This window comes from Cibotium barometz, chromosome 63 (assembly GCF_041138505.1).
Source record: "Cibotium barometz isolate CiBa-2024 chromosome 63, ASM4113850v1, whole genome shotgun sequence".
Lineage (NCBI taxonomy): Eukaryota > Viridiplantae > Streptophyta > Polypodiopsida > Cyatheales > Cibotiaceae > Cibotium > Cibotium barometz.
Genome location: NC_141108.1, coordinates 1689390 through 1711248, shown reverse-complemented (window position 1 = coordinate 1711248; position 21859 = coordinate 1689390). Strand labels below are relative to the sequence as shown.

At 50.3% G+C, this 21859-nt stretch overlaps 1 protein-coding gene across 1 annotated transcript in view; it reads right to left on the bottom strand.

Annotated features, from left to right (window-relative positions):
- LOC147603558 (zinc knuckle (CCHC-type) family protein) overlaps nt 1-21859 on the bottom strand; it is an 80924-nt gene that overhangs the window by 35763 nt on the left and 23302 nt on the right. The window contains exon 7 of the mRNA XM_086795918.1: nt 14445-14547. Coding sequence (XP_086652044.1) covers nt 14445-14547 — 103 coding nt within the window. The remainder of the gene's footprint in view (nt 1-14444; nt 14548-21859) is intronic.

Sequence of the window (21859 nt, the reverse complement as noted above, 5' to 3'; positions counted from 1 at the left end):
CGGAGGCTTCCGGAGGCTAAAAAGCAACCGTCCTTCGAGGGACAGGAGTCACTCCGAAAGGGGTAGTCCACCGGTGTCTAAAAACCAACCACACGAGCGAAAAAATTTTCTGGTTTTCTTTGCTGAATCTTCGTCCTTGAAGTAGGCTCTGATACCACTGTAATATGCGGAAGCTTCGGAGAAGGATCGGTACTTCAAAACTCAGAAATCAGCACTCTTTTCGCGACGGAATTAACGCACAAACTGAAAGACGATGTGCCAGAAAATAGAGAGAGAAGGGGGAGATGGAGAGGACACAGTATTGGGTCCCAATTACCCTCTATAGGGCCCCCACCACGGATGGTGTATTTGCTTTATTAGAATGATGTAAATCTGAAAACAAATACAAAGTACTTGACCTTTTCTTGGCTGCAAAACCTGCCCTTGACCTTCAGTCCTTCACCCCTTTGCTTTAGCAATGTTCTTGGCTGTCCTGGCCCTTGGTTGCTTGGAGCACTTGGTGAATTATGAGAGATGACAACATGGATTATGGGCTGGGGTATTTATACCACCTCTTGTCTCCAGTCGGCTGGCTTCAGGGATCTCCACGACTGAGATATATTCAATAAAGTGTATTCACACTCTATACTATGCTGTCCAGCCTGCGCATGCTTCTGGGCAGCACCCTGGCTGCTGGGCATGCTGCGCAGAGGTGTGGGACAGCTCCCTACACCTGGCCGACTAGGTGGGTAGGGTACTAGACCTGTAGGCTGCCTGTCCAGCAGCTTGAAAGCTGGCCGACAGCCCCTTCCAGCCCATGCCATGGCTGGTGGGCATATCTTGGGCTCTCCTGGCCCCTTGGGGGTGGTTCTACACCTCCCCCATGCCCAGACTAAGAATGCAAAATGCAAATCCTTGCACTGGGGTAGCCCTATGGGCTGGCCCCATCTCTACATGCAAACCTACATGCCTACAGAGGCCTGGCATCCAATTGCAAACCAGATACACAGAACATCTGACATCATTCCAGAGGGAGACTCACAGCGCGGACTGGCACTGCTTCATGTGCAGGACAATGCACACCTGACCTTGGACTCATGTGCAGGACGATGCACACCTGACCTCGGACAACTGAGATGGATCCCTGGCTGACTCGTCCCGGACTGGGCTCACATGGGACCAGTTCACCATCCCAGGTCCTGCACCTACTGTACAGAAATGTCTACGTGGCATCCAAGTGCGGGATGCACGTGACAGTTATGAGGATTTGAGTCACCCGAAGCATGTTTGCAGCTTGAAGAAAGCCTTGTATGGCTTAAAACAAGCACCAAGAGCATGGTCTGACAAGATTTCTGAATATCTTGTCACTATTGGCTTTCATGTAGCCAATGCAGATTTCTCGCTGTATGTGAGACACAGTGATAGAGGGGTTGTGCTTGTTGTCATCTATGTAGATGACCTGATCATTACGGGGGACCATGATGCAAAGATCTTTGATGTAAAGATCTTCTTAGACAGAAGTTTGAGATGAAGGATCTTTTTTTTTTTTCCGAGAAAAGATCCTTTCATTAGTTATAAAAAACGCCCGTAGGGCTACAAAAGATCCTCTCCTGCTCACAAGAAAAAACAGAGCAGGGAAAACAGCAGGGCAGCCACGGAGACTCTCCCTAGGTGCTGAAAAGTACAAGTATCAGTACAAAGAACTGAATGGCTATATCATACAATAGGAGGGGGGAAAAGCCAAACAGGTGGCCTGTAGTGCCAGCGGGGGACCCCGCGTGAAGGGTATAGAAGGGGCCGCTGCGCCAGGTGGTGTGAAAGGCCTGGTGCCGCAAGATCGCCTCATCCGAGTCGCCCCGAATGCGGTCGTACTGTCCCCGCAAGGTGTGGATCAACTCCTGCCAGATCCCCCGAACAGTCTCTACTGGTGGCTCCAGTCTCCCCTCAAAGGCCCTGAAACACCGGGCCTTCCAGGTGAACCAAATGGTGATGCTGCTGAGGAGCTCCCATCGTAGATCCCTCTCCTGTGTCCAACTGGCGGACGAGAAATCCGATGAAGGAACAAGGCGAGGCTGGCCCCTAATGAATCTGATGGCCTGGCTGTCCTGCTCCGTCTCATAGCCCATAGCAGGCCCTGACGAAGTCGACCAAGCAGCGGCTCCCCACGTATACGTACCCTCTGGAGAGACGGGGGCCAGAATACGCAGCATCCGCAGCCAAATCAGCTGCGCCTGAGGGCAGTCCCAAAGGCAATGTCTCTATGTCTCCATAGGGTGGCCGCATCGGACGCAGGCCGCCGGAAGACCGCTGTAGACAAGCCAGGTGCCAACTGCTGAGCCCCTGTGGGCAACCAGCCATTGGAAAGTCGAGATCCTGCGGGCCGTCGACTAGCCCAGAGCCGGGCCCAAAAATCCTCCAGAAACTCCTGTGAGAGTCCCTGTAGCCGCCAGTGCCCCGCTGTAGCTGGAGAGACCATCCTCCTCGCGGTCAAAATATGCCGTCCCAACCGAACAGTATACTGAAAAAAGGTAATCTGTGTGGCCTCAAGGGATGCATAAGGATCGTGCCACTCGTACTCACCAGGGTCCCACTGTAGCCGGGCCAAGGGGCACGCTGCATATGCCCATATGCGCCAATCCGAGAGCACATCTGTAGGGTCTGGGTCAATATGCCACTTCCGAGAAGCGGTGGCCACTACCCGTATCCTCTGAAAGATGCACTCTGCAACCAAAGGCGACTCCACCTCCACTCTCTGAAGTCTGCCCTCATCCTGAATCTCATAGTAGAGGCATCTGCCATCCTCAGTGCAAGCTTTGACAGCAATCAAGATCTCCAACTGAGTAAAGGCTCCCATCCACCATGGGGCCACGGGCTCGAGAGGCGTGAACCACTCCACTGTGAGTGCCTCCTGAATGTCATCCCTCATAATCAACCCCCCTCTGAAGTGACCCAGCCTCTCCACCTGCATCTCCTCTGGGAGACTGCAGAAGGCCTGCCAATCTCCAAAACTGCGTGCTGGGCCTGCCGCCAATGGTCCCCAGGCTAGACGAGGCCGAGAACCCAGCATATGACCCTGCTCTGTGCGAACCGCTGGGCTCCAGATGAGCGGCTGTCTGGCCCGCTCCTCATCACAAGAAGGAGGTCTCTGAGAGAGCCCCGGTCTCAGCAACTCCCAAGCTCTCAGGATGCTCAAGGCAAATCTGCCTCCCATCCTCTACTAAGGCCTGTCCTCCTTATCTCTGTGAAGATCCATCATATCTCTGGTGCCCAAGTGCCCCTTGCTGGGGGAGCCCGAGCCTGCAGCCACTGCAAGAGAAGCTCTTTCCAAGGCTCAGCGCCTGGAAGCAGCCCCCGAACAATAAGCTTCCCCAATAAGGCTCTACTCTGATCGACTGGATCTATAATGCCCAAGCCTCCCTGAGCCAATGAAAGTGTAATTACTGCCCATGCAACCTTTGCCCGAGCTGGCTGACCGTCCCGCCCAGACCAAAGAAAGTTCCTGATCAGCCTCTGTACCTAGCTGATGCAAGAGCTCGAGAAGATCCAGCAAAACGTAATGTACCACATGGTCGCTAACAGCACCTGATTTGCCACCACCACCCTCCCGGCCAAGGATAGTCGAGCTGTACTCCAATACAAAAGCTTCTTCCGAATGCTCTGAAGAAGCGGGGCAATCTGCTGCTCAGGTGACAAATATCATCTGATACTCCCTCCCCCTTGGGGATGAGAAAGATCAAGCCCTCTGAAAAGCTCTGTGGCATCACCCCAGTGTCCAAAACATACTGAAAGCCCCTGCGGAGGCCTGGTCCCAAAAGGTCCCAATAGCGCATAAAAAAGGCAGGCGTCAACCCGTCCTCCCCAGGGCAACTATGGCGCGGCAGGACCCTCAAGGCCTCAGCAAGCTCAACCTCTGAAAGAGGCGCACCAAGGACTGTACGCATATGATCTGTGACCCTCCTCTGCACCTGGGCCCACACCGTCTGTCTGCAAGCATCCCGAGCCTCAGTTGGCTGGCTCCGCTGAAAGCAGGTCTCTATAGAACCCAGTGGCAATGGCTTTGATCTCCCCGGGCTCAGTAGCTAAAGACCCGTCCGGCCTCCCAAGCTGACGGACTCCTGCTCGAGCATGGCGGGGTCCAGTAATCTCAAAAAACTCCCCAGTCACTCTATCCCCAAGCTGCGTCCACTGAGAGGCCTGGCGACGATAGTAAAACTCATGTCTCTGCTCCTCTGCCTCTCTAACCTCCAGGCGTGCCTGGCTCAGCTGGGACGCCACCCACTCACATGCAGGCTGCTGCTCCTGAAGGTGCTGAAGCGAAGCAAGGCTGCGTCTCAGCCGCTGCTCCCACTTGCGAATCTCTCCCAGCCGTGTCAAAGCTGCAGCGTGCAGAAAAGAGCTAAGCTCCATGAGTCCCTAGGCACACTGGCCTGCTGCATCCTGGTCATAGCACTGACTATCATGCCAGATCCTCTCAATGTCCTCTGCGAGACTAGGATCTGTAAGTACCCTCTCTGGGATCCTCAACTCCAAGCTGGGCTCCCGTGTCCTCTCCTCAAGCGTCAAAATAACTGGCGCATGGTCAAAAAATGAGGTGCCAGCGAGAATGCCGACGGAGCCCCCTAGCTCCCCTAACCAGTCGCCCACATAAAAGCGATCAATCCGTGATAGATTAGTCCCTCCCTGCCGGCGATCTGACCGAGAGAAACTAAGACTGTCCTGAGAGTGGGAGAAGGCCCCATGCTGCCATGCATCAGTGATCCTCAGTGACATGCAAAATCGCTCCCAAGCTGCAAGCTCCGTGCCGTGCACTGTAACATGACTGCCTCCCACCCTATCAGTCGGGTCCTCAAGCATGTTGAAGTCACCCCTGACACACCAATGTGCGGCCTCTGGCAATGCATCCGTAACCTGGGTCCAAAACTCTGCTCTGGCACTAGCATGGTTGGGCGCATAGACGTTGAGCACGCCCACTAGCTCATCATGCATCCTCAGAATGACATACTGTGCTCTACCAGGCACAATGATCCCTCGATCCACAATGGCCTGCCGCCATACATCTGCAATGACCATGCATACATACTCCTCCCTGTCCACCCAAAGGACCAAGCCCTGCAGACCAAAAGGTGTCCCATCTACCAGGCATCACCGAACCATATCTCCGGATCCTGCTCTCACCCAAGTGGTGCTCCTGCATCATCAAAATATCAATGCTACCACCAACCAGGCATCTCTGAAGCTCCTGCCTAAAGCAACCACGATAGCGTATATAATGTGCCTCCAAGGCCCTGTACATTCCATGAGATGATCCTCATGGATGACCTGCTGAGGTGGATGATGTCTCAGCCGTACGGCGGGCCTTCGCAAGCGGCTTGGATGGAGAATAGTCCCCATCCGAGCGGCTGCGAATCTGCCCACCCGGTGTACTGCAAGAATCACGGATCATGCGCCAGTGGCTGTGTCCCATGGCGACTGCCTCCCGCTCAGACAGAGCAACCTCGTGTATACATACATATCCAGGGTCGCGTGCTAAGTCTGCCACTATGCGAACGACCAAATGACGAATCCCTGAGGCATCCACACTCCCGAGATCCAAGAAAAAATGAGCCAACTCCCATAGTCGGCCTATCACATCTGTCACATCCAGATCGCTCACATGATGAGAAAACTCAACTGCCTGAGTCTTCAAAGTGCTAAGAGCGAGCTCTAGAGTCCACTCCCGGTCGCATGGGCCACATAGAGGGAACGAGAAGGCCACCGCTGAATCAAGTGCCTCCTCCCCGCGGGCCGGAGGAATCACTACATGAACTCTGATGGGTGCTGGCTCATGGGGGCCCTCTGCTCCAAAAAGCCGTGTGAAGGCGTAATCAAAAGCCTCCGAGCGCTGTCTAGTGCCGAGGCGACTCAGCCGACTGCGGATAGATGATATCCGTGAAGCCCGAATCGGCATGGTAAGTCTCCTCTGTGGTGCTCGAGCGAGGTCGGTGCTCAGCGCCCTCCGGACTGCAGGTGAACGCCAGGGGACTGCCAGGGCCTCCCGGGGAGGTGAGGCGGGCGGGGGAGGAGCGGGGGGCGAGGGGGGTGGAGAGGGAGCCGCTGCCGAAACCGAGCGGGGACGGGAGGAGGCGAAGGTGGAAGCAAGGCGGTGGGGGGGGACGGGGGTGGGGGGGGTGAAGGAGGGGGTGCTGGCATCTCCTGGTCCTCAGTCGTCGCAGGGGTCTCCTCCTGGAGGGGAGCAAAGCTGTTCCTCACGGGAACCCAGTGATGCTGAGACTGTGGCTGCTGCTGCAGCAGTCTCTGGGCGTGCTGCTGTGGCTGTCTCCCTCGACGGCGCCCCTGTCCAGGCTGCCACTCCGAGGTCTCTGTGCCCTGAGCAGGTGTCCCGGAGGCTGCTTGCCGAGCCGCATCTGTGGGCGGGCCATCAGGGGCCTGCTCTGCTGTGGTGAGGGTCGGGGTCTTTTGCGAGGGCAGGCCTTGGCCAGATGACCGACCTGCCTGCAAATGAAGCACTGGTTCGGGAGCCCCGAGAACTCCACTCTCTGATCAATCCATCCCTCCCCTATCCTAGGTAGCTGAATGACCTTAGGAAGGGAGGAGATGTCAGACACCAAAACTCTGACCGAAGGTAGCCCAGCTGCTCTGGCCACCACTGAAGCTGCTATGGGGCCAGTCTCTAGTATCGAGCCCACCAATGCTCCTAGCCTAGAGAGGAGCGGAAGATACTCCCGGCGGAGTCCAGGGAAGCAAACTGTAACATGGAAAAGGCACTCTCCCTGCTCGGCCGCTGCTGGGTCAAAGCCATGCTGCCAAGGTCTGAAGAAAGCCCGAACACCCCTGATGTCAAGGGGACTCATGGCTAGGACCTTGGCCACGCTCTGGGCGGTCTCGAACTCGATCTGGTAATGTCCACGGCCCAGTAGCTGTACGTCCAGGATCTTGCCCACATCTGCAAGAAGGAGGGCCTGGAGAAGATCCCGGATCTCCCCTCTACTGGGGCGAGTGCCGACTATACGACAGATGGTGGAATGAGCCTGGAGGCGTTCCACCTCTGCGGTGAGGCTCGCTTCCTCTTCTGGCGAAAGAGAAAGCCTGATGGGGGTGTCCTCAGGGGCGGGCGAGGGGGTTGCGGGGGAGTCCCTCTGAGGCGGGGCGGGAGGAGCCTCCATGAGAGTCTGAAGCTATGGCGAAGGCGAGGCGAAAGCGGAGATCCTGCAAGAACCGAGCTGCACACAAAGAGGCGGAAGACGAAGGCCGGAGAAAAAGGAAAAACCCCCCTGGGGGCGGAAATCAGCAAGAAAAGGGAGGGGGGGGCGAGGCGGCGAAGGAGTAACCCTAGGGGGGGGGGGCGCGGGAGCTGCGCGCAAGAGGGGTGGGGGGGAGAAAAAGCTGGCGGAGGGGGGGGGGGTCGGGCGCTGCACAGGGGAGGCGAACAGGAAAGGGGGGCGTGAAGGAGAGGTGGGGCGGCGAGCAGTACAGCGAGGGAGGGGGGTGCAACAGTGAGGGCAGGCCGGGGGGGCAAGGGGGGGCGGGAGGACTGAGGGGGGGCGCGAGGGGGCGAGCAGGCAGTTAGGCGGGGGGCGCAGGTGTGCAGGTAGCGCGAGCAGGGAGGGGCGGGAGCTTCAGCGAGCCAAAAAAAAAATGTAGAATCACCTTGAGATGAAGGATCTGGGGGAGCTCAGATATTTCTTGGGCATTGAGGTGATTAGATCACCACATGGTATTGGATTACTGCAGAGACAGTATGGCTTGGACATGTTGTCCAAGTATGGTATGACAGGCTGTAAGCCTATCTCAGTGCCATTGGATCACAATGGCAAGTTGAGTGCACATTCAAGAGAGATTTTGGAGGATCCTACTATGTATAGGCACATAGTAGGAAGCTTGATCTACATGACGATCACCAGGCCAGATTTGAGCTATGCTGTTGGGTTGGTGAGTCAGTTTATGCAGGTTCCTCGGAAGCCGCATTTGGATGCATTGAGACGCATACTAAGGTATGTGAGGTCTACTTTGCATTGTGGACTATTTTATGAAACTGAGATAGAGATATGTGTACATGGGTACACAGATGCTGATTGGGCTGGTAGTATCTCAGATAGAAGATCTACTAGTGGCTTTATGTTTTCTTTGGGGAGTGCTGCTGTGACTTGGAGCAGCAAGAAGCAGCCTACGGTTGCTCTATCCAGTACAGAGGCCGAGTACAGAGATGCTGCTATGGCAGCATGTGAGGTAGCTTGGTTGAGAAAGCTACTTGCAGATTTGGGTCTATCAGTGGATAGACAAGTTGTCATTTTTTGTGACAACATTAGCAGTATACAGTTGGCCAGGAACCCAGTTTTTCATGCTCGCACGAAGCATATAGAGGTCCACTACCATTTTGTCAGAGAGAAGGTTTTGGCAGGAGACGTTGACCTTGTTTATGTCAGCACACAGGATCAGGTCGCTGACATCTTCACCAAAGCATTGGGTACAGAGAAGCTCCGCAGATTCAGGGCTTCGCTTGGTGTACATGAGATGGAGTTGAGCTCGAGGGGGAGTGTTGAGATATCGAGCTCATCTAGTGAGGCGGTGGACACTGATGACCCGCCTGGGGGATAGGCCCCACACTTACACCACTGGCATGGTTGGTGAGATCATGGGTGATATGCGGCCAGTGGGATGATAGGCTATGTGACAGCCATTCTAGAGACTGGCATAGTTAAAGCGCCAGCTCATTTAGTTGGGTTCACACTATAGAGAACCCTAGTATGTATTTGGTTGAGTACCTTTTCATATAGTGTGTACTCTTATCTTAGTATATGGTGTGTTGAGTGTTGTGTGAAGAAGAAGAAGATTTTCAGTCTCTCACCTTGTGTTCTCTTTTAGGGTTTTGTGAGTGTGTGTGTGCTTGCAAGAGCTCAAGCTCTCTTCTCCCCTGCATCTTTTCAGTTACCAAGTAAGAGGACCTCACCTAGTCCTAAGAAGCCAATGATATCCTCAGAGAGAGCTGTACATGGAGACTCCCTTCGCTCCATGGGGCATATCTGGGACGAAATAGCATATTGCCACATAGATGCATCTGGAGGCTGTAATCTATGACCGAACCCACATGTAGCGGGCCTCCTCATCCCTCAATATGCTAACCATGGGCTGTAAGTGTATTCTAAATAAAACCACTACTCCTCTTGATCCTCCCACCTCTCCTGTTGTTTGGGTCTCCCCCCGGTAAGCTGACTCCCACTGGTATCCCGATACATGTGGTAGGCCCTCTCTTGGCTCTGGTGCATCTCTGTGTGGAAGATGATCTCCCATCCTGTGAAAGTCTCCCTGAATCCTCCCATGTCTGACCACAAAGTCCCGTTGTAGTTCCAGACTCGCATCCTCAGATGTGTGGTTCCATAGACCCCGTGTCCCTATTTGGGACATTTGTATGTGATGATGACCTTGCCATCTCTATAAACTGCCCACTTTCCCGCTTTAGGGGCTTCAAGCACCTACGGCATGCTCATTTTCCTATGCTCCACCTATGTGGGAGTGAGGTCATCACCAAGATAAATTTCCTCACCTTTGAGGGCTGCTCTATGACCCAAGAATGCTTGTTGCCGGCTGGTGGTGTCCTTGAATTTGAGTAGTGGGCTGACCTCTCTCAACTTCTTTCTTTAGTACTGCAGCCAACCCTCGTTCAATCTCCCTTTTGGTCTCCACAATGTCCTCCTGAAGCTTCACCTTGAGGTCTACAACTTCAGAGACGACCTTCTTCCTTCTTGCAGTCCTGTATTTCAGCCTGGCAATCACTTTCTCCATTCCATGACTGGTTTCTCCTTCTTCCTTCTTGTAGTCCTGTATTTCTCCATTCAGCCTGGCAATCACTTTCTCCATTCCATCTACCTGTCTAGCATGTTGTTCTTTCATCTTACCCATCTCCTCTCGTATTTCTGCCATCTCCTGTTCACGGTGAACTTCCTGGATAGTCAATTTCTTTCAACAGCCGTAGGTAGTCTCTGCACATCGCATCCAGTTGGTTCTATACTTGCATTGACCTGGGCATCTTGTTGAGCACTTTTTTCAATTCCCCTTGCAATCCATCCCACTTGCTCGATCTGGTCATTTTTGGTTGGGCTATTTCTTGCCTTCCTCAAGTTAGGCTCAAGGAAATGGGTAAAGATGGGAGCCAGCCCGATGCGCAATGAAGTAAGGATGGGAATGGCTTCTGGTTGATGGTTGGGACACACAGTATACCAGGAGGAGAAAAGGTGGGAGAAGAGGGTGACGGCCTATGGGAGAGAGAGAGAGAAAAAGAAAGAAAGAATGTCTTCAAAAGACCCAGTGGGTCTATGAGAACAAAAGTGATACAATAGTGTCCATGTAATCTCATCACGGTACAAAAGAAAACAAAGACTAGAGCTACGAGCTGGGAATGTCAAATCCGAGCCATATGATACAAAGTGGGACCATCATCATCATATAAACTATGGAGCTAACCCCCGGTAGGAGAGGAGGGGGGGGGGAGGGTAGCCTGTAGAAGGCTCTGCAGATCTGCTGGGCGTGGGAAGATGGCTCTGTGCCTCTCCCTCAAGCTGGGGCTGATGTCTGTGTTGCTAGTGGGGTCCAAGGAGTCTAGGACGGCCGGCTCACCGTAGTGCCATGGCTCGGTCTAGAGTCACACTAGAGTGGGGTCTGGCAGGGGGTCGGGCACGCGAGAATGTGTGGCTCGATGAGGCTATGAGTATGTCATCCATGGCTGGTGTGGCGTCCTCTCGTAGTTAAAAGAACCGACTGATGTTCACCTGGGGCCGGGGTGGATGTCTCCCATGGGGTCTCAACTCCCTAATCAGTGAGTCTCTGTGGCAATGAAGCTCTAATAGGAAGAGGCCTCGGCACCGCTGAACTAAGAGAGAGAAACAAAGAAAGAAAGAAAGAAAGAGTTATTAATGTCTACGGAAGACCCCAAGGGCCTATGAGACCAAAAGTAATACAATGGTACCATGGATATACTTAGCCATGGAAAACTGAAAGAAAAAGTAAAATGAAACAATACATGTGATCAATAGATGATCCTGTGTACAGTGAGATATGTTGTGATCAGCTAATGTCGATACCCGCCTCGGCCAGAACCGATCTGATGGTGGAGTGAATGTCAGGCCTTTGTGATGGGAGCGTGTCATGTCGGCGGAGAACCTCACGAATCCGTGTCTATGTGGTGGAGGGTCCTGATGCTCTGGGTCGGGAACGTATGGCTCGCAGAATGGATCGAGCTCTCTCACTAAGAACTCCTCTGGGACGTGGAGCTGGAGCGTGGGTATGGGTGGTGGGCTCTAATGTCATAGTAGAGGAACTGTTGTGGGTAGTAGATTCCAATGTGGATGTATGTACCACAAAGAAATCTGTGATGGCTCTCTGTGAGGTGTCCTGTCGTCGGAGCCGGGGCTGTCTCTCAGCATGCTGCCTCAACACTACATCCCTGTGTCGTCTGAGAGAGAGAGAGAGAGAGAGAGAGAGAGAGAGAGAGAGAGAGAGAGAGAGAGAGAGAGAGAATCGTATGGCATGACTGGTTGTTGTGAGGATGTCTGATACTTTGTTGCCCGGGCGGCTGCGAATGTTATCATTCCGCTGTGCTCATCATAGATTTCATGTGCCCCGAGGTTATAGGTGTATTTGGTTGCAGTTGCAGCAACAAGTGCAGTCTCTGGAGCGCATTCCTAGGATGGATTCTTCTCATGCATGGGATGATTGGGTGCTGACACTAGTGCGCAGCGGGAGCAGCGAAGGGGGGAGAGAGAGAGAGAGAGAGAGAGAGAGAGAGAGAGAGAGAGAGAGAGAGAGAGAGAGATTTTATTAACGTCTTCCAAAAGACCGAACTCGGCCTATGAGACAAATCGGAGTACCTGTATGGGGTATCCTCTGTCATCCCAACAAAATGAAAAAGTACTGAACAAAAAAGCTGAATCTGGGTGTGCAGGGGATGGAGCTCTACTACTAGGAGAATGCAAAGCTATATGCATGGAGTATACAATCATGATATGCAACCTAGCTAGCTCCATCCTGTACCATACTGGGGGTATATTAACGTCCTCAAAAGGCCAAAGTGACCTATGAGACCAAAAAGGTTACAACAATTGGTGGATCTGATACAATGTCTGTGTAAGAAAAGCTAAAACAACTAAACAACTAACTGAAACTGAAACAATAACTATGAGGAAAAGTAAGGTACTAGGAGCTCCTAATGGATAACATCTGGGAAGGAAAAGTCCAGCAACAAAGGTAAGCATCATATACATCACTATCCAAAGATGTCTCTCATCGGTCGATGGCGGATATCCTCAATGTCCTCCATGGTGAGTACTCTGACTGGACATCTCCCATGCCGTGCTAGTATGGTCCTAATCCTCTGTTGTAGTCTCTGCCAGTGTCGAGATGGGCCTTTCATCTTGGGGCGCCTGGACCGCCCCAGCTCTATAGCCCGATCAATCAGTGTACCTCTGGTGCGGCTATACTCTAGGGCTAGCTGCAATGCCTGCTGGCCTGACTGCTCAATCTCTGGTCGAAAGAAGTCTATAATCTGCCTCTATAGGTGTCTCTCCCTCTCTGATCCCCTCCCTCTCAAGAGACCCTCTCTATGTCTACGCAGCTCCAGCAAGTATAATCCGAGGCATCTCTGATCCTGGTATCTCATGACTTTGGAAAGTGGTCCGAAACCCTCTCTGAACAGGCAGTGAAAACGGCCTCGTATCTCATAATATACTGGACAGTGACATATGTAATGTAACTTTGTCTCTGGCTCCATCTGGCACAACTGACAAATCCTGGCCTCACCTGGTACTCCTCTGAATCTGCCAGTCTCAATCTCTAGCTGGTGTGAGGATGTACGCATCTGACCAATAGCACACCGTACCCCATGAGAAAGATGAGTATCCATGTAGCTGGGTCTAATCACAAACCCATCCTTCGTGAGCTGGAGAAGATGATCTCTATAGAAAGCCATCTTCGTACCAAGCTCGTGTGTCGGCTATATCCATGTCCTCCTAGTGTCCAGCTGAGTCAAGTTCTGCCTCATAAGTCTAGTAATCTCTACCCGTGTGAGAGAGAGGGAGGGTGCATCAAGGGAGTACTGAAATGGAGGTAGCCTGTCCATACTAAAGCCATGCAGCTCGAACCAAGCTGTCATCTCTGTGCATACCAACATGATCCGTCTCCCTGTGATGCCAACTGTCGTGAAGACTCCAGGGCTAAGCGAGCATATCTGTCTCTAGGGAGAGCCCAAGTGCTATGTATAAAGGAGACTGATCGAGTGAGTGCCTCTACTACCAATGGGGGGGCAGCCATCTCTGCACGGATAATATCATGTGGTACAGAGGCCTTGGCCCTAATCATCTGGGAAATCAACTCACATTGTTCATGAGCATAATGATGATGATAGTTGTATTCTCAATTCAACATGATTTGGTGAGAAGGTGATGGTGGTGATATTTTAATCAATCTTTGAAATCACTATTTCTTTAGAAAATGGTGTAATGTTGATTGTACATAATTAAGGAAGGAAATAATAATGTTTTTTTTTATTTTCATGATTAAGTAAGAAGAAAATGACGATTTTTCCTTTTTTTATAAATACCTCAGTAAGAGTGCTCTTGTACTACTGGGTATAGTTTACCACTTCAAAATGGTCGATTGCAAAACCTTGTAATGAGTGAGCTCCAAAACGTTTCTCTACACATTTTTCTTGGTAAATTTATGTAACCAAAAAATTGCGAAGAATATGCACTTGGGAAAGGTCGTCTAAATATTTTTAACCTTTTGGCTAAACACCTATCTGCTAATGTGGCGATTTGAAGCATCAAGACTATACTGAGAGAGGAGCCATCTAGTGGTCCTTTAATACCACATGATCCTAATGGGTGGCAAGCGTAATGGAGGAGGCAAGTGCAACGCTTGGTAGATCATCAGAAAATAGGGACCAAATTATATAATGATAGGCAACAGTCTAAAGATTCATCAAGCTCCAACAGTGAAGCTTCAAACTTTGCAAGTATAATTTAGCCAAAAGAGGAGGATGGAAAGGAAGAGAGGGGGGTGGAGGGTGGGAAGGACACTCTGGAGATATAGCTACATCGTTAGTATGAAATGAACTCAACAAAGTTTCTAGCATGTCCGCTTATTTGATAAATATCCCTGTTAACCAAAAATTCAGTCTGTTATCCAAAGCTTTAGATGTCAGATGAAAAACCTCTTATGTTTAAAAGTGAATTACTTCTTTAAAAATAAAAGGATAGAGGCAAAATAAATGTTGCCGTGTTGATTAGTAATCTAAGCATGTGAATTTGTTATTTTCCTTAGATTAAGGAAACTCTCTCTAGATACCTTGAGAACCAAGGATCCCAGATAGCATTCAAAGAATTCCATTATACTGATCTCCTACTCACCTAGACATGGTAAATGTGACTACTTTTTTCAAGAACATGAGAACTACAAGGGCATGGGCCAGTGGCTACCTTTTACACTCAGGCTGCGCTGATGGCGGTTCGCTGGTTCTTGAAAATATAAACGCAATTTCTCACTAATATGTTTTCTTGCGGCTTCTGTGCTCTTGGCTTTCTGAAGAGGCAAAAACAAGTCACTGAGGACCAAATAAAAAAGTAAAATCCCATTATTAACAAAGATCATACCTCTCAATTTGATATAATTGTTCATCTCAACAAGTGTAAGCAAGAAAAAACACCTCGATTTGAAAATCACACTGCCATTTGATGTTTCCAAGTAGTGACATATTCCAGATCACAGTAATATGAGACTGCCATTTCCTAGCGAGATGTCGAAATAACCCTTCTCTTGAATCCCGGTTTCCAATTCCTTATCTCCTCTCAAGATATCCCCCACTAATTTTCCCCGAGTTTCCTCACTAAAGCCTCCACATTATAAATTTTGGATTATTTTATGCGCAATCAGATTTCTGAGATCCATGGGAGGGCACCCATGAGAGGGCAGTGCAAAAACTTAAAAAATATGCCTTTACCGACACTCCAACATGAGCTCCTTCACTTGGAGCCCTAGTGTTGGACAAAACAAACTGAGTTGTAAGCTTGTCAAAAACTTGTTAAAGCTTGGCACATTTCACCTCACTCTAATGCACTTTTGTGGATGGCAAGGAAACCTAGCTGTCTCGTGAATGGATGAGTTACAACTTACAAGTGTCTCTTTCTTTATCACTTGCCGATCCAAATGTGGGAGCGTTGGAGCAGATGAGTAGTAGGGCAAGGAAATGCAAGCTGAGGGGATTGCTGATCAACAACATATTGTGGGATGCATTCATAGTCATGTACACCAAATGTGGTGCAGATGCTTGGAATACGATGGTGAATGTGCATGACAAATTTGTTACAGGTGCAATATGTATGCTTAATGTGGGGGTGTAGCATAAGATGTGGTGCCGGACCAACCTCATCCCTGATGAGCTCATTCCACATAATAGGTTGTCGGTCAACCTCATCCAAAGACCTAGGAAGCCTTTGTCGCAAAAAAGATCTCATTCTTCTCCATGCTCTGACAATGATTGCAATAAGAGGGGAAGATGGTGCCCTGAATCAGCCTCCGTGAACAAAAATCGTGTGTTGGGCATCCACTCTCTCGACCCTGGGTGTACATCCGGAAATCTGAGACGAAAAAATCCTTCCAAGGCTCAGTGCCTGGTAGGAAACCTCTGACCACAAGTTTGCAAAGCAACGCCCTCCACTGAACATCCGGATCGATAATATTCAAGCCCCCCTCTCGTTTGGGCTGAATAACTGTGAGCCGAGCTACCTTGGCACGACTATCTGAGGTGCCATCCAAACCCAACCAGAGAAAATTGTGAATCAATCTCCGCAATTGGCCAATGCACGCACGAGAGAAGCACCAACAAAAGGCAATAAACCAAGCTGAGGCAAGCAATACCTGATTAGCCACCAAAGCTCTGGAAGCTAAATCTAATCTCCTGGAGCTCCAATGGAGGAGCTTCTTCCGGATACTCATAAGTAAAGGAGCAAACTGCTGTGCAGGAGAAATATCAATCCCAACTTGGCATCCCAAATATCTAGCAGTGCATCCTCTGCTGATCCAAGTAAAACCAAGCTCTACACCCCAAGCAACTCTCGGTGCATCACTAACCCAAAAACCAACAAATTTGTGCCAATTAATGAGTGCCCTGCTGCCAAACAGAACTCCTCTAGTGCTACCCGAAAGGAACATAAGCATATATGTGAAGCCGCCAAGAACATGGCTATGTCATCAACTAACTCAGAGTCAACCAATTCCTCTTGACTACGAAGAGGCAACCTCAATCCAGAAATACCAGCAGTGGAGCGGAGAGAGATGCTCATGGCCTCTGCAACTATGATATATAATAATGGGGCTAAAGGGCAACCCTGCCGTATTGAGCGAGAAATTTGAAACTGATCTCCTCTATCACTGCAAGCGAGCACTCTATTGTGGGCATCACGATACATGCATGAAACTCCCTTGATCCATCTCTGAGAGAAGCTCATATGGCTAAGAGTACCCTCAAGGAAGTCCCAATCCACTCTATCATAGGCCTTCTCAAAATCCAAGAGCAGAATGGCTCAGGGCTGATTGCTCGCTTTAGCCCATTCGACAGCCTCCCAAAACGAGAAAATGTTATCAAAGACGCTCTTGCCGTGTAAGAATCCATTCTGAGTATCATGAATGACATCCTGCAAAACTGGCTGCAATCTGATACTCACTGCCTTAGCAAGAATCTTATATGCAGTCCCAAGTAAGGTGATAGGTCTCCACTGGCCAATCAATGTCTTATCCCCACTCTTAGGAATAAGATAAATAAGCCACTCAATGAGAGAATAAGGCATAGAACCTGTGTCCCACATCTCCTGTAGAGCCGATGTGATCTCAGCCCCAATCTCATCCCAAAAAGTAATGAAAAAAACAGGGGAGAGGCCATCCTCCCCAGGACACTTACCATGAGGTAAGGCATGAAGAGCATGACCGAACTCCTGCACAGAAAAAGGGGCATCTAGAGCGGCACACATCTCCTCAAAGATCAAATGTGGCAATGCATTCCAAACCTTCCTCTGTGCCCTGTGTCTCAAATCAGAGTGCGGCTCAGCACTAAGAAGCTGGTGATAGAAATCAGTGGCAATCTATCTAACCATAAGAGGATCTGAGTGAAGACTGCCATGTGAATCCTGCAACTACCTGACACTCTCTGGCATGAGATGGGCTGTGAGTAGCAAAGAAATGTTTGTTACATTTGCCACCCATCTGTGTCCAAAAGGATTCCTGGGCATGGAAACGGTACTCCGCGCGCTGCTCAAGAGAGTGATGAAGTTCTGCCCTAACAATACATAAAGAATCTGCAACCTTACCTCTCTCTCCCACTTCGGGGAAAAGCCAGGGCTAGTCCTCAGAACTGGAGAGGTACCATGACAATGCGAATGCGCAACATCATCCTCAAGGGTACAATCATCTTGTAACTGTAATGCAGCATCCTCCTGTGAAGGATCCAGATCATGTCCCTGCAAAGCCTCATCCTCCAAAGAAGGATCAACATCCTGTGAGGCAAGAGCTGCATAAGGGTTAGGGTGCTCCACAAGGGGTGTGGGTGAAAGGGCAAGTACGGGGATCCGAGGGTGCCTGCCATCCCTAACCACAACCCAATGTTGTGTGGTCTGTTGTGGCAAAGGAGCAACTGGAGTCTCGGCAACTGTAGAAGGCCTCTGATGGGCAGTACCACGCCGCCTCCTAGCATGGCCTCTCGATATGGGACAATCTCTAGCAATGTGACCCTCTCGACGACAAATCCAACACTAGTCAGGTCTGCCTCCAATCTCCATCCTCTAGCGGAAATGAGATCCGTCAGATCTCTAAAGCATAACATGATCGTCAGTAATCGATGGATCAGGAACAAGCACAAGGACCCGGGGGGGCACTTGAAGAACAAGCCCAAAGGCAGACCCGAAGGCCTCTAACATAGGCCAATATGCGCGTGGAAGACCTGGAAATCTGAGAGTAATCGGGAAACGGTTCCGGTCTTCCTCAACAGGGTCAAAATAGCTAGAGTAGGGAAGAAAGAATATCTTCCTCGGGCCCAATGGCAAAGGGCTTCCCTTCAAAACCTCTGAGGCTGCGTCCTCAGAGTCAAAATCCACTTGGAAGAAACCTCTTCCAAGCAACCTGACATCTTGAAAGTGTAGAGCGAGGTCAGAGGGCAGAGCCGCCGGGACCCAATCCCGAGCCTGGAGACGGGACAGGTGAGATCCAAAGATTCTGGCAATGCGGGTCATTTTGGAGTCTTTCTCTATTTCGGCGTAGAGGACCGCGAGCTCGGCTTCGGAGAAAACAATGGTTCGCCTGGCCGAGGGAGAATGATTAGCCATGATGCTAATCGAAGAAAAAGGCCGACTTGAACCCGGATGATGAGCAATCCAAACCAAGGGGAAGAGGAAGGCGACGAGGCGGAGGAAAGGAAAGGAGGGAGGAAAAATGAACAGCAAAAAAGGGAAGAAAGGGGGAGAGGCTGGACACAAAGGCGAAGAGGGGCGGGGGAGGGGCAGCACAGCAACGCTGCGCTAAGGGAAGAGGCGGAGGAAGGAGGGGAGGCGATTAGAGGCGAAATGGGTGGGCAAAGGCAAGGAGGGGAGGCGGAGGAGGAAGGGGGGCGAAGCAACAGGCAGCGATGGAGGAAGAGGGGCGCAGCGATGGAAGAAGGAAGCGATAGGAAGGAAACGAGGAAGAAGGAGGGGGCAGCAATGAGGGAAGGAAGCGAAGGCAGAGAGGAAGGGAACGAGCGATAGGAAGGGAACGAGTCAGGTAGCGATGGAGGAAGAGGGGCGCAGCGAAGGAGGAATGAGGGGCGCAGCGAAGGAGGAAGGAAGCGATTCACGTTCGAGGAGCTCGCCGGCCGTGCGCAGTTGATGATCGTGCCTCTCCTAAATTTTAGGAGTGTGGTCCTTTGTATTCTAGAATAATCCCCCATTCCCAAAGCTTGTACTTTCCAAATATTTAGACATCTTGGAGTCCACCAAACCCCTTTCATACTGGGAAATGTCCAGGATGGTGACACAGGGAGCGGAATCCGAATCCAGGCAAGATCAGGAATTGGGATCGAGACAGGATTCTGGAAAGAGAATGGAGAAGGGAGAAGCACAAGATCTAAAATTAGAAACTGTCAATGTAAATGTAATTTCAGCATGTATGGAAAGCGAAGAGCCAGCTCTCAATTGCATGGAGGTGGCAGGAAAAACGATGGTGGCACCCCGTAAAAGAGTGAAAGGGAAAGGTGTCACATCAATTTTTCCCCACCACTACCCGGTTATGAACAACCTCGTGGTTTGTGCAATAGGCAGTGATAAACAATATCTGAAAGGAATTTTGGAAAATCATGAAAACATCAGGCAATTATGGCCATACCAAGGGGAGACGTGTGCCACGACAACGACCAGGGGCACTGCAGTTTCTCACTCAAACGCACGCCTTGCTTGGTCCTGGCTCCCCTCATCCTTGCCTCAGTCTGCTGCAGCCATAGCTGCGTTTTTTCTGCCCGCCACAGAATTCTGACCACCCCTGTTTTCATCAAGATCTGCCTCGCCATACTCCAGTTGAAGGGTTCCTGTTTCTTCCTGACGATGTTCATCATCTACTCCATCAGCATAAGGCTCTTCATTATGCTTGCAACTCAAGATCTGCGCCAACAACTGCCGTCTCTCTACTTGAGCTTCCCCGCCATATCTCTGTCGCCACGACTCAGCTTCAGCCTGCTGCAAATCTGCGCCATCTTCCCCTGGACTGCGCCCCCTTCTACGCCTCTGCCTCTTCGTCTCCAGCAAGGCCTGCGCTGCATCTGCTCCGACATCTGCATCTGCTGGAATTGCCCGCTTGTCTCCTCAGCCTCTGGCCGCTCCTATCTGCCACGTCATTCTCTCGTTGCTGTGTGTTCGTGGTGCTGCTGTCTATACCAGGCCGGGTGCTGCTGTTCAGTCAGTTTGTGCCTCATCATCTTCTCCTCCGGCCTCCACTCCAACTTCCATGTCTCCATCTTCTACTCCAGCAACCTCTACAGCAGCAGCTCAAGGCGCTCTCCATCTAAGAAGTATTTTCAGTCTACTCTCTATTTCTTAAATTTTTTTTTTTTTTAAATTCTCTATCTTGTACGGGATTAGACACTGCCAAATCTGGTAAGACCTTCCCATCTCTCTCATAATTATCTATGTTTTTCATGCTATCTACCACCATTGATCACCGATGATGTAGATCATGGGGTAATGTCATGTTTATTTGTCTACATGGACTTATCTTGTCCCTATCCAAGAGGCACCCTTACATTACCCACTCTAGCAGGAGGATTGCCCTTGAGGAGGGATTATCTATCAAGGTCCATCTCTCTATCTATCTACAATCAGTCAGTCTCTCTGTCTATGTGTCTATTCTGTGTGTCTATCCTGTCACATGTCTTTGACACTCTATCTATCAGTCTATATGCCTCTCTTTTGTGGATTAGCTACCCACATTCTCTTGGCATTTTCTGTCTATGTCCCCATTTATCTTCTATTTGTCAGTCTCTCTCATGTCTATCTGACATTCTCTCTCTCTCTGTGGGACCACTCTACTGGCTGATTGTCACTCTCTCTGTCTGTCTATGATCCACTCTTGTCCCTACCCTTGTGGACCCATATGAGGATATCACTTGAGGAGGGGTGTCTCAGGATCTTTTGTCTCTCATGTCTTGTCTCTCAGTCTATCTGTCTTTATGTCTGTCTTCTAGTCTTGTCCATCTTGTCTTCTAGCTTGTCTCTCAATTCCTGTCTAAGTCTCTCTGTCTTGGTCTTATCTTTTGTCATGTCATAGTCTTGTCTTTTTGTCTTCCTCCTAGTGTCCACTTAAGGAGGGTGTTGGAAATAAGTGCACACTAGGCGTACTATTTCTCTAGTCTAGTTTCAGTTGAGTCTTTGTGTCTTGAGTCTAGTGCCATGTGGCACCTCTACATTTATCCCATAAGTCAGTCTACTCAATCTTGTACTTCTCACCTATATATTGTAGGTGTCACATCAATGAAAGTATCAATCTTGTGTCTTGTCTACACTCATCTCAAGGTATGTCTAAGCTTTGTGTTTCCTTTTTAGTCTTGCTTTCATTTCAGTTTCAGTTTCAGCTTTGTCTCTACCCCATTTCTCCTACAAGGAGTACAAAATAACCGGAAACGCTGACGAGGACAGGGGTTTGTGGTAGAAATGATAAACCTCACTCACAAACCTCACTCACAAACCCTAATGTATGTCTAGGAAAACATTTGGGATGGTGAAAGCTGCAGAAGCATGCACACAGGTGGCATGGGCAGAGGTGCTCTACCACAACCTCAAAGAGTAGATCGGAAAGCTCACCAGGCCAAACACAAAAACCAAAATCGGGTCGTACCTCGATGCCCTCGTCAAAGGTAAAGTTCAACCAGGAGCAGAGAGGGAAAAGGAGAAACGCACAAAGGACAACGCCCCTGGAAAACCTGAAATCTCAAAGCCTTCTGAAAAGTCCCAAGAACCAGCAACCACAGGTCAGGGCAAAAAGAGATTGAGTTTGGGGAGGAGAAGATCAGCACAAAGAAGAGGAAGATCCTCAAGGGAGGATCCAGTGGAAGAGTGGAGGTGCCAAGCAGCCAAAAAATGGAGGAGGATCTGGTTGCACTGGGCCAATCCATGTTGTTGTCCCAGAGGCTGGAGCAACGACACAGGAAGCATCCTCCACTGCCATGTTACAACTGGAGATGCAGCCTCCCCAACCGGAATCCTCGATGTGCCCAAATCGGCCCTGGTTGTACCAAGCCCGTCCAGTTTTCCGAAGACAATAGAAATGGACTAGGTACAGAGAGCTTTAAACTACCTCCAAAGATGCATGACTAATGGGCTCA